Genomic DNA, 10,713 nt, shown 5'->3' with positions numbered 1-10,713 from the left:
GGCCTGTTCTAATTGGTTGGACTGCAACTCCCAGCAGCCTGGGAAGGGATGATGGGGACTGCAGTCTCAGAGGACCAGAAGGGTCCCCTTTGACTGTTCCATTGCACTTAATAGGACTAGAGCATCCATAGGTTTTGGCGTCCATGAAGGGCCTGTTCTAATTGGTTGGACTGCAACTCCATCAGCCTGGGAAGGGATGATGGGGACTGCAGTCTCAGAGGACCAGAAGGGTCCCCTTTGACTGTTCCATGGCACTTAATAGGACTAGAGCATCCATAGGTTTTGGCGTCCATGATGGGCCTGTTCTAATTGGTTGGACTGCAACTCCATCAGCCTGGGAAGGGATGATGGGGACTGCAGTCTCAGAGGACCAGAAGGGTCCCCTTTGACTGTTCCATTGCACTTAATAGGACTAGAGCATCCATAGGTTTTGGCGTCCATGAAGGGCCTGTTCTAATTGGTTGGACTGCAACTCCATCAGCCTGGGAAGGGATGATGGGGACTGCAGTCTCAGAGGACCAGAAGGGTCCCCTTTGACTGTTCCATTGCACTTAATAGGACTAGAGCATCCATAGGTTTTGGCGTCCATGAAGGGCCTGTTCTAATTGGTTGGACTGCAACTCCATCAGCCTGGGAAGGGATGATGGGGACTGCAGTCTCAGAGGACCAGAAGGGTCCCCTTTGACTGTTCCATGGCACTTAATAGGACTAGAGCATCCATAGGTTTTGGCATCCATGAAGGGCCTGTTCTAATTGGTTGGACTGCAACTCCATCAGCCTGGGAAGGGATGATGGGGACTGCAGTCTCAGAGGACCAGAAGGGTCCCCTTTGACTGTTCCATGGCACTTAATAGGACTAGAGCATCCATAGGTTTTGGCATCCATGAAGGGCCTGTTCTAATTGGTTGGACTGCAACTCCCAGCAGCCTGGGAAGGGATGATGGGGACTGCAGTCTCAGAGGACCAGAAGGGTCCCCTTTGACTGTTCCATTGCACTTAATAGGACTAGAGCATCCGTAGGTTTTAGCGTCCATGAAGGGCCTGTTCTAATTGGTTGGACTGCAACTCCATCAGCCTGGGAAGGGATGATGGGGACTGCAGTCTCAGAGGACCAGAAGGGTCCCCTTTGACTGTTCCATGGCACTTAATAGGACTAGAGCATCCATAGGTTTTGGCGTCCATGAAGGGCCTGTTCTAATTGGTTGGACTGCAACTCCCATCAGCCTGGGAAGGGATGATGGGGACTGCAGTCTCAGAGGACCAGAAGGGTCCCCTTTGACTGTTCCATGGCACTTAATAGGACTAGAGCATCCATAGGTTTTGGCATCCATGAAGGGCCTGTTCTAATTGGTTGGACTGCAACTCCCAGCAGCTTGCGAAGGGATGATGGTGCCAGGAATCCCGTTCATTCATTTATTCATTTGGGGTTTCTGTCATGAGGGTTAGAAGTTTCGGGGTTTGTTTGACTATTATTAGATTAAGTTAGCAGCTGGTTTAATGCCAGATGTTACAATGGGTTGATAGAACATGCTAGAAAGAGGTGGACCGGCTGTTAGAACATGGGCTTCTTAAGGCTGGAATGTGGAGGCAGTCCCCCAACCATCACAGGCCTGGTCTGCAAAGAGCTGGAGACTGGAACATACACTGCCTATTGCTTACAGGATGTTATGTTAACATGTTCCATTATGCTTTAATGTGCTGCTATTATACTTTTAGGGGCTGCTAGATATGTTGGGTTGTGGGATGATGGGGTTTGTAGTGCTGCTTGATTATGCTTATAGGCTGCTAAGGTTCAATGGGAATTAGTCTAGTTGTGGGTTATGGCTTGTGCTTCAAGGCCACAGGTGCAGCGGGGAGATAACGCGGCCGCATGGGAACTGCATTGTTTGGAGTTGGCCAAGGATCCCGGACTGGAGGACATTCCTTCCTTGGGGAGGAGGTTGCTCACTGCCTGGGAAAGAGGGGTCCTATGCATTAGCTTTCTGGCTTGATGGAGAGGCTTTGCTTTCTGGGGTCACATAAACCATAGGCTACTCTATATGTACCTTCCGGCCTGACAATAAAAGACACTTCTCTTGTATGTATCACTGTTTTCAATAAAGCTGTTAGGTTTACAAGTCAGTTGCAAGGTTGTAATTGAGGACAATAATGGGGAGTCTGACAGATGAAGGGCCTCTTCTAATAGGTCGGACTGCAACTCCCAGCAGCCTGGGATTCGGGAAGGGATGATGGGGACTGCAGTCTGAGAGGGCCATTGCACTGCTCCATTGCACTTAATAGGACTAGAGCATCCATAGGTTTTGGCATCCATGAAGGGGCTGTTCTACTTGGTTGGACTGCAACTCCCAGCAGCCTGGGAAGGGATGATGGGGACTGCAGTCTCAGAGGGCCATTGCACTGCTCCATTGCACTCAATAGGACTAGAGTATCCATAAGTTTTGGCATCCATGAAGGGCCTGTTCTAATAGGTTGGACTGCAACTCCATCAGCCTGGGAAGGGATGATGGGGACTGCAGTCTTAGAGGACCAGAAGGGTCCCCTTTGACTCCTGCATTGCACTTAATGGGACTAGAGCATCCATAGGTTTTGGCATCCATGAAGGGCCACTTCTAACTGGTTGGACTGCAACTCCCAGCAGCCTGGGAAGGGATGATGGCGACTGCAGTCTCAGAGGGCCATTGCACTGCTCCATTGCACTTGATAGGACTAGAGTATCCATAGGTTTTGGCATCCATGAAGGGGCTGTTCTAATTGGTTGGACTGCAACTCCCAGCAGCCTAAGCCAACAATAGCCAGCCAGGGATGCTGGGCTTTGCAAAAAGAGGTTCTTTCCCTGCATCCCTCTCTCTGTTGTCCATTGATGCCAATGCTGCTAGAAACACTTACAGCTGGACAGAGGAGGAAAGAAAGGGCCGTTGGCTTTGCTCTGTGAGGGATGCCTCTGCGCTTGGCACTTCCGTGTGTGTGTGTGTGTGTGTATCTATCTATCTATCAGAAGGGTTGCTGATCCTGCTGTTGAGAGTTCAAATTCTGACTTGTACTTTATGTAATGGGCTTCTGGGTGCCGTTGCCCGACAGCCCTTGCAGGTAGGCTTAAAGCTGAGAGTCAGTGGCTGCACTAAGCGGGGGGGGGGGGGGGAAGATGAGGTTCAAAGTCCTGACCAAAAGGTCTCCCAGCCAGGCCCTGAATCACCAAACCAAGCAGAAAGCTCAGGCTCAGCAGGAAACTTAAGCGAAGCATTTCTCCCTCCTGAAGCCCAGGAAGCGCTGCCTTCCCTGCTCCCTCGCGCCCCCTTCTGGCAGCAGCAGCAGCAGCAGCGCTGTAGGCGAAAGGCTCCAGGTTTAAGCTGAGATTCCTTCTGAGGCTGCCCTTAAACGGTGGGGAGGGGGACCTGGCAGGATACGCCGTCCTACCCCCCCATACCCAGCTGAAGGGGGGGCTCTGAAGGTGGGCGGTGGAGGTTTTCTGGGGCCGGCAGAGTATGGATAGCTCCAGGCTCCTTGGCAGGCTTCTTTGGCCCTGGGCCCCAGAGCCCTAGTCCAAGGCTCCAAGTGCTGCTTCATGCTCAGTCGCATCGTAACTTGTAGTTGCCATTTGGTTTTCCTGTCCACCCATCAGATACTGTGCTATTCATTATTTGATGGTTGCTTTGTTAGCATCGCAAGCCAGCCCTTATGGGTGTGTGATTTAGGATTTCAATGAGAGAAGGTGAGATCCCTGTGTCTCTTCTCCATTTAGCCAAAGATCCAAAGAAAGACTCCATTTTGATCACTTGGGGGGTTCTGGGTGGTATAATCCAACCATGATTCTCACCATCCAGCTTCCAAATTAACTGCTGGACTTTGCTGTGAAAAGCAATCTCCCTTCCCTGCCCACCTGGCCCTTCCTCTGGCGAGATCTCCACAGCGGCCTCTTGCGCTGAGAGTGACCAGCGGCAGGCCCTTGCAGCTGGCTAGTTACTCAGCATGCTTTGACCGCCACTGACCTCTGTGGTGTTTCACCGTGAGAGGTTGGATGGGCATCTTTTAGGAATGCTTTAGTTGTCTTCTCCTCCATGGAAGAAGGGGGTTGGACGAGGTGGACTTTCCGTTCCATTCCATCTATGAAGTCCTGATTCTGTAACCCTTGGAGTCCAACAACCTCAGCCCATGCCCCTCATAGCCAACCATGGGGACTGGACTGCTGTCCAAGCAGTGGCATTACTGGGGGAGCGGGGTCTTTTGACTTCACCAGTAAAAGCACGGAGGGGTGACTGCCAATGGGCCATAGTCCATCTTAACTGCCCCCCCTGCTGCCCCCAGCCAGGGTACCTCTGCAAAAGCGGGAAAGATGCCCCCATTGCAGAACATTGCCTTGCCCTCTCACAGCAAAGGAGGGCAGGGCAGGGGCCCAGTGTCTCACCCACGGAACCAGCCTCCTGTCCGGCCAGCCACAGGCAAAGAGGAGGCAGGGACTGGGGCAGGGGTCCAATATGGCCACCACTGCTTCTGTCGCCCCGCTCCAGATCTAGTGACACCTCTCTGTTTGGGGATAGTCTTGGAGAGTGAGTTACTCAGGGCCCAGTCCTCCCACTGACTGTGAGGATGCTGGGGTCATCAGCAAAAGGGCTGCGATGCTTCTCTGCTGTAGGCCATCTGCTGCGCAATTTACCATCAATAATGTTCATCTTATAGCAGTAAAGTGTGTCAGTACACAGCACCAAACAAACCCTGGGGCAGGTGGATCTTCGAGCAGAGAAGCCCCAGCAGCGGTACGGCCCTCTGCCATCCTCAGTCCCTGTGTCCTCCCTTTAAATGATGCTCAGCCAGATCTCCCCTGGGGCCACAATGCCATCCAACACAGCCACACCATTTGCAAAAGCGAACCAGAGGGAGGACCAGCGATCCCTTACCGGGAAAACCCCCCCGCATGGTGCAGGACAAGAACCACTGTCTCCTGGTCAAGACCCTTTGCAAACTCTGGAAACTGCAGCATCTGAAGGCAGGAAGGAGAGGGTGAGTGGCATGGCAGCCGTGGCTGACAGCAAAAGGGGGAAGCGGCACGTTGGGAAGAGCAAGGGGGCAGGCAGGAGGGCAGGCGGGGGGCAGCCTCTGGTGCTGACCTCCTGTTGCCCATCTGCCCTTATGGAGAGCAACAAGCCCCAAGAGGGTTTGGCCTTGGCTGGCCAAGAGCCCCTGACACCCCCAAATAGACCTTCAAATGCACCTCCATGGGATTTGGCTTCATGATGGGGGGAAGGTGTCTTAAAGATCAAAGGCTTCCAGCTTCAGCACCAGTTCCCCCCATTAAGCAGATCCTTCCTCACAGATGTAATCTGCAACTTACTTTTTCACTTCCGTTCAGTTGCAACTGGGTGAGATCCTGCAATCACAGAAAAGAGATGGGGAAGAGAGGGATTGGAAGGGTTACAATGGGTTTCCTCTATTGGAAAAGGGGCTACAATTCTGACACTAATTTCTGACTGACACCACATTTGGAAACAGTGAGGGTAGAGCTCAAGAGAGATGGACGCTCAATGGACTGGACCTCATAAAGAGACAGTGAGACTGTTGCCTCCATATGCCTCCCTCTCCTCCTGGCCTGAGTGCCTCCCTCCCAGCAGCCATCTTGACTTACCATGGCAAGGAATGGGGGAGCCAAGCCGCCCCGGCTCCCCCTCCCCATAGTCCCCATCCTCCCTGTTCTGGTCCCAGTTTCCCTTTCCCAGCCCACTGTCAGCCTGCTGCTCTCCCATGCAGAGGACACTTTGATTGCCCTTATGTAACCCTGTGGAGTCACCGCCATCTTGAATAGAGCAGAATAGAGAAGCACCGTGACTTCCCTTGATCTCTAGACCCTGAAGAGAGGGTTTGGTGGGAATGTTTTGGGCTTCACTGAAAAGACAGCTTCTTCTAGGAGTTCAAAAGAAGTGCTTCAGGATGCAGGAAGACCTAGGCAAGCTGTGCCAGCGCTGCCACAGACGCAGGGGGCAGGGGCCACGTTCCCCATGCGCAGCGGCATCACTGGGGGCGCAGGGGGCATGGACTGCGCAGGCGGGACCCAGGGTCAAGGGCTCTGTGGGCCTCTGCGGATTCTCTGTTCCATTTTCCAAACTTTGCCTATTTGGATGAGAATGTATTACGGATGTTGTTTTAAATACATTTTGCAATACTTCTGGCCCAGACAGATGCGCTTGAACTGGTTTGTCCTGAGTTGCCTTTCTGCTTTGTTTCAAATGGACATCTCTGAACGAAAGCATCATCTTCCAAAGGGAAGCAGCGTCCTTCTCAAATCTAGCAACCAAACTCTCCATTTGGACCACTATCCTTGTCCCTTTCATGCAAGTTTAAACCGATATGGGAACTTCACTATCTATTGAATTCACTGACTGAGATAGACTTTTCCCAAAGGCGACAGCCAGCGTGGCATAGAAGGGGCAAGACCGGACTTTGGACACAGCAGTCATTGAGATGATGGGATCTGTCTTCCCAAACGCACCTTCCGCTAAGCGAGGGGATGCCCTTCCTTGCAAAACTGGGCCTGGCCAAGGAGCAGGTGGGTGCGCCGGGCAGCAGACGCCTCTCTGGGAGAAGACCTCCATGTTACGGATCAGGAACAGGGAGACCTTGGCCTGCGGAGGCCAGTCGTGGCAGCCTCTCCCACCGCTCTGCCCACGTTGTGCCCTGCCTTTGCTGCAACAAGGAAGGCAGGCGCCATCTGAGCGCTTACCATCCGGAGAGTCGCCTGCAGGATCTCTTCTTCTGTCTTGCCCTTCAGGCAAGGAACCGTCTCAAGGGAACCGGAGGCTTGGCACCAGCAGCAGCGGCAGCCATTTTATGGAGGGATAAAACAAATGGTTGCCCTGCCTGCCTTTCACTTCATGGGGCTGCCAGAACCAGGCAAGCGGCTGAAAGGCCCATCTGCATCTACTGTAGATATATATATTCTTCTGAGATGTAGATAGATATAGATATAGATACACACACACACACACATGCATACATTCTTCTGGGGTGTGTGTGTGTGTGTATATATATATGAGATCTAGGTATATACACGAGACACACGTGTCTGTTTTATAGATACAGATACAGACATATAGATACGCTTCTATGATTCTATCTGTGTCTATAGATCAAGATGCTTCTGCTACATCCATCCCTCTCTCTCTGTCTCTCTCTCTCTCGGGGGAATGGCCTCCTCTGCCTCCCTTTGGGCCAGAGCTGGGCGAGAAGGGGAAACGCAGCAGGAGACAAGGCACCCGCCGCCCAGCCAACTCCGAGGAAGACCGGAAGGGGAGGAGCCAGGAGGGGCGGGGCCTCGGCGCCCTCCGCCTCTGACGTCAGCGCGCTCCCGGAAGCAGACGCAGCAGGAGGAAGATGGCGGCCTCGGCCTCGGCGTCGAAGGCCGTGGCGGTGACCCTGGCGGCGGCCAAGGCAGCGAAGCCGGCCGGGCTGCTGGGGGTGAGTCCGGTCGCTCCCTCCCTGGCTCCCTCCGAAGGCAGCCCTGGCCCTGAACAAGCCTTCTTCCCGGCAGGTCCCCCTCCGCAGAGCCCTGGCCTCCTCCTCCTCCTCCTCGGGCGCCTCTCCGCCGCGGATCAAGCGCTTCGCCATCTACCGCTGGAGCCCGGAGAGCCCCGGGGAGAAGCCCCGCATGCAGACCTACGAGATGGACCTCAACAAGTGAGCCGGAGCGGGAGAGGGCGCAGGGGGGCCCGGGCCTCGGGGCTGAGTCCGCGGGGCTGAGGGCTGTCTCTGCCTGCTTCTCCCGCCGTCCAGGTGCGGGCCCATGGTCCTGGACGCCCTGATCAAGATCAAGAACGAGGTGGACCCCTCCCTGACCTTCCGCCGCTCCTGCAGGGAAGGCAAGCCCAGGGCAGGGCAGGGCAGGGCAGGGCAGGGCAGAGGGGGCCCCGGGGGCCCTTCCTTGGAAGCAGGGCCCCTGCGGGAAGGCGCCCAGGGCAGAGCGGGAGGCCTGGGCACCGCTGCCAGGCTCAGCCCTGGCTCTCCAGAGGCAGAGGCAGCAGCAAAGCCGCCCTGGCCAGGAGGAGCAGAGGAGGGCGCTGACGGCTGGCTCTCTCTCCCCCCCCCCCCCCCCGACAGGCATCTGCGGCTCCTGCGCCATGAACATCGGCGGGGGCAACACGCTGGCATGCACCAAGCGCATTGACACCGACCTCGGCAAGGTCACCAAGATCTACCCTCTGCCCCACATGTTCGTGGTGAAGGACCTGGTCCCAGTAAGCGCTCCCTGGGCAGAGGGCCTTTGTGGACCCCTGGGAAAGAAGGCAGCCCTCGGCTTGCCCCTCTGCCTTGCTGTGCGCGCGCATGGATGCAGGGGGGAGCATGCCAAGTCTGGCTGCGCAGGGAGGGGACCCTGTCCTCCTCTTTTGGCTTTGGAATCATTTCCAGGCAGCAATGGAAAGGGGGAGAATAAAAGCCCTGCCGCCTTCCCCAGAACCGCTCCCACGGAGGAGGAGGGCAGGTGTCTCCGGAGCCCCCTCTGAAGCCCCCAGCCAGCCAGGCTTCAGGTGGCCTGCTTTCTCCATCAGAAAAGGGCCGGGGCTTCTCCAGCGCAGGCAGCCTTTGCGGTGCTTCCGCCTCTCATTGCATTCAGTCTCAGAAAGTTCCCTGGCTCTCCTTGCCTTTCTCTCCTCAGGACCTGAGCAACTTCTATGCCCAGTACAAAGCCATCCAGCCTTACCTGAAGAAAAGGGACGAGTCCAAGCAAGGCAAAGAGCAGTACCTCCAGTCCATCGAGGATCGGGAGAAGCTGGTCAGTAGTAGCCTTGCTCCCTGCTTCTCCCAGCCCTTCTGCGGAGCTCCACAAAGGCCGCTGCTCTCAGGCCAACGCAGCCAGCCTGGCCTGCTCCACGCTCACTGGGCTCCTTGCCCTCTTCCTCTGGAAGTACTTCTGGGGATTGAACTTGGGACTGGGCACAGCTGAGCCCCTCAACCCCCTTCCTTACTTCCTTCCTTCCTTCCCTCTCCTCTGACCTGATTTGCTTGGCCAAGGCTCCCTCAGGACCCAGGCAGAGAAGGAGGAGGAGAGGAAGCAGCCACTGCCACTGCCACTGCCCTGGGAGAGGAGGGTTTAGGGGTGGTATTGTGGCCCCTGGGCCTGGGAGAAAGCTATGTCTCCCGCCTTCCCCACGGCTGCCCTTCCTCCTCTGCCCCTAGGATGGGCTGTACGAATGCATCCTGTGCGCCTGCTGCAGCACCTCCTGCCCCAGCTACTGGTGGAACGGGGACAAGTACTTGGGGCCAGCTGTCCTCATGCAGGTAAGCAGGGCGGGCGGGCTGAACGCATGCCCCGGTGGCGTGAGGGTCTGGCAAGGGAGGACAGCGGGGGACAGGGCAAGGGGCATGAATGCTGAGGCTCATCCCCATTCTGCCTCCAGGCCTATCGCTGGATGATTGACTCCCGGGATGAATACACGGAGGAGCGCCTGGCGCAGCTCCAGGACCCCTTCTCCCTCTACCGCTGCCACACCATCATGAACTGCACTAAGACCTGCCCCAAGGTGGGTGCCTCCCCTGCTCCCTCCCTTTCTCCCCAATTCATCCCGGTCGCATGGGGCTGAATCCAGGCTGCCAGGACAGGCGTTTGGAGAATCTGCCGGAGCAGACGTTGCCTGGCTAGCCTCCTCTGGCTGCCCCCATCCAAACCTCGACCCTCGCTTCTGGAAGGAGGCAGGTACTCATGTCGCATTTGGGGGAAGGGTCAGTCCCCTTTGGGGCTGGACTGAGTCCTCCCTACACGAGGGGCAGCTCATTCCCAGGCCTTAGTCCCTGGGGGCTTCTCTGCAGGGGACCCTCATTTGACCTTGCTCCAAGTGTGTGTGTTGGGGGGGATGCTGCACTCGGCCACTTGCTCCGTCTCTCTTTGCAGGGGCTGAACCCTGGCAAAGCCATCGCAGAAATCAAGAAGATGATGGCCACGTACAAGGAGAAAGCGGCCCTTGCCTGAGCCCCGGACCCTCTGCTTCGCAGCCCCACGGCTGCTGCTTCCTGCTGGGAACCGGAGGGAATTCCTCCGGAGGGAATGAGCGGGTTGGGGGCAGCCCCCCCCGTGCTTTTGGTGTGTGTTCTCTCCGTAGGCGCTTGGCGCACGCGCAGCAGCCCTTGTTGGACTAATAAAGTGCTTCTTGGTTAGCCTGTTCCTCGGCTCCGGACTCTGCCTTCTCCCTGCCTGCCTTTCCAAGGACGGGCCCCTCTTCCCATGGCCGGCTCTTGGGGGGCTCTGGTTTGGGGTGGATGGAGGAGTGGGAGGACAAGGGGCCTCAGGGGTCGGAGGGGGGTTGGGTTGTTTGGGTGCACTGGGGACAACCACTGCCCACTTTGCAAAGCAAGGCCCCATGGATGTTGACTCTTCCTCCGCGCCTGGTTTTGGGACGGAGGGGCTGCTGCTGGGGTGAAGCCTCCTGGGGATCCCTGGCCCTTTGGCTGCTGACCCAGGCCCTGCCCTCTGCCCTTTCTTCCAGGGAGCCCCCTTTGGGGTGGGGCAGGAGGCCTTGGGGCCCTGGGCTCCCCTCCGGAGGGCCTGCCATCTGGGGCCCCGCTCCTTCCTTCCTGAGCCTGGGCCCATCTCTCCAGGCTCCTGGGGCTGCTCAGCCACCATGAAACCTCTGGGTCACACTCTCTCAGCCTCCCGGGGCCCTTCTCCACCGGAAGTCCCGCCGCCGGGGCGGAAGCGCTGCATCCGAAAGGGGCGGGGCTAGGCCTCCCGGCGGC

At 56.7% G+C, this 10,713-nt stretch overlaps 1 protein-coding gene across 1 annotated transcript; it reads left to right on the top strand.

Annotated features, from left to right (window-relative positions):
- The first annotated feature begins 7,331 nt into the window (after positions 1 to 7,331).
- On the top strand, positions 7,332 to 10,141 carry LOC149307575 (succinate dehydrogenase [ubiquinone] iron-sulfur subunit, mitochondrial-like). The gene is made up of 8 exons (XM_089537244.1): positions 7,332 to 7,443; positions 7,517 to 7,662; positions 7,759 to 7,844; positions 8,083 to 8,219; positions 8,639 to 8,755; positions 9,160 to 9,261; positions 9,381 to 9,503; positions 9,872 to 10,141. Exons 1-8 carry the CDS (start codon positions 7,360 to 7,362, stop codon positions 9,947 to 9,949), a joined length of 873 nt encoding a protein of 290 aa, XP_089393370.1. The 5' UTR covers positions 7,332 to 7,359; the 3' UTR covers positions 9,950 to 10,141.
- Positions 10,142 to 10,713: the final 572 nt, after the last annotated feature.

Source organism: Sceloporus occidentalis, unplaced genomic scaffold (assembly GCF_023333645.1).
Source record: "Sceloporus occidentalis isolate IW3139 unplaced genomic scaffold, rSceOcc1.0.p SCAF_8, whole genome shotgun sequence".
Lineage (NCBI taxonomy): Eukaryota > Metazoa > Chordata > Lepidosauria > Squamata > Phrynosomatidae > Sceloporus > Sceloporus occidentalis.
Note: the sequence above shows the minus strand (reverse complement) of the source record. Positions and strands in the feature narration are given on the sequence as shown.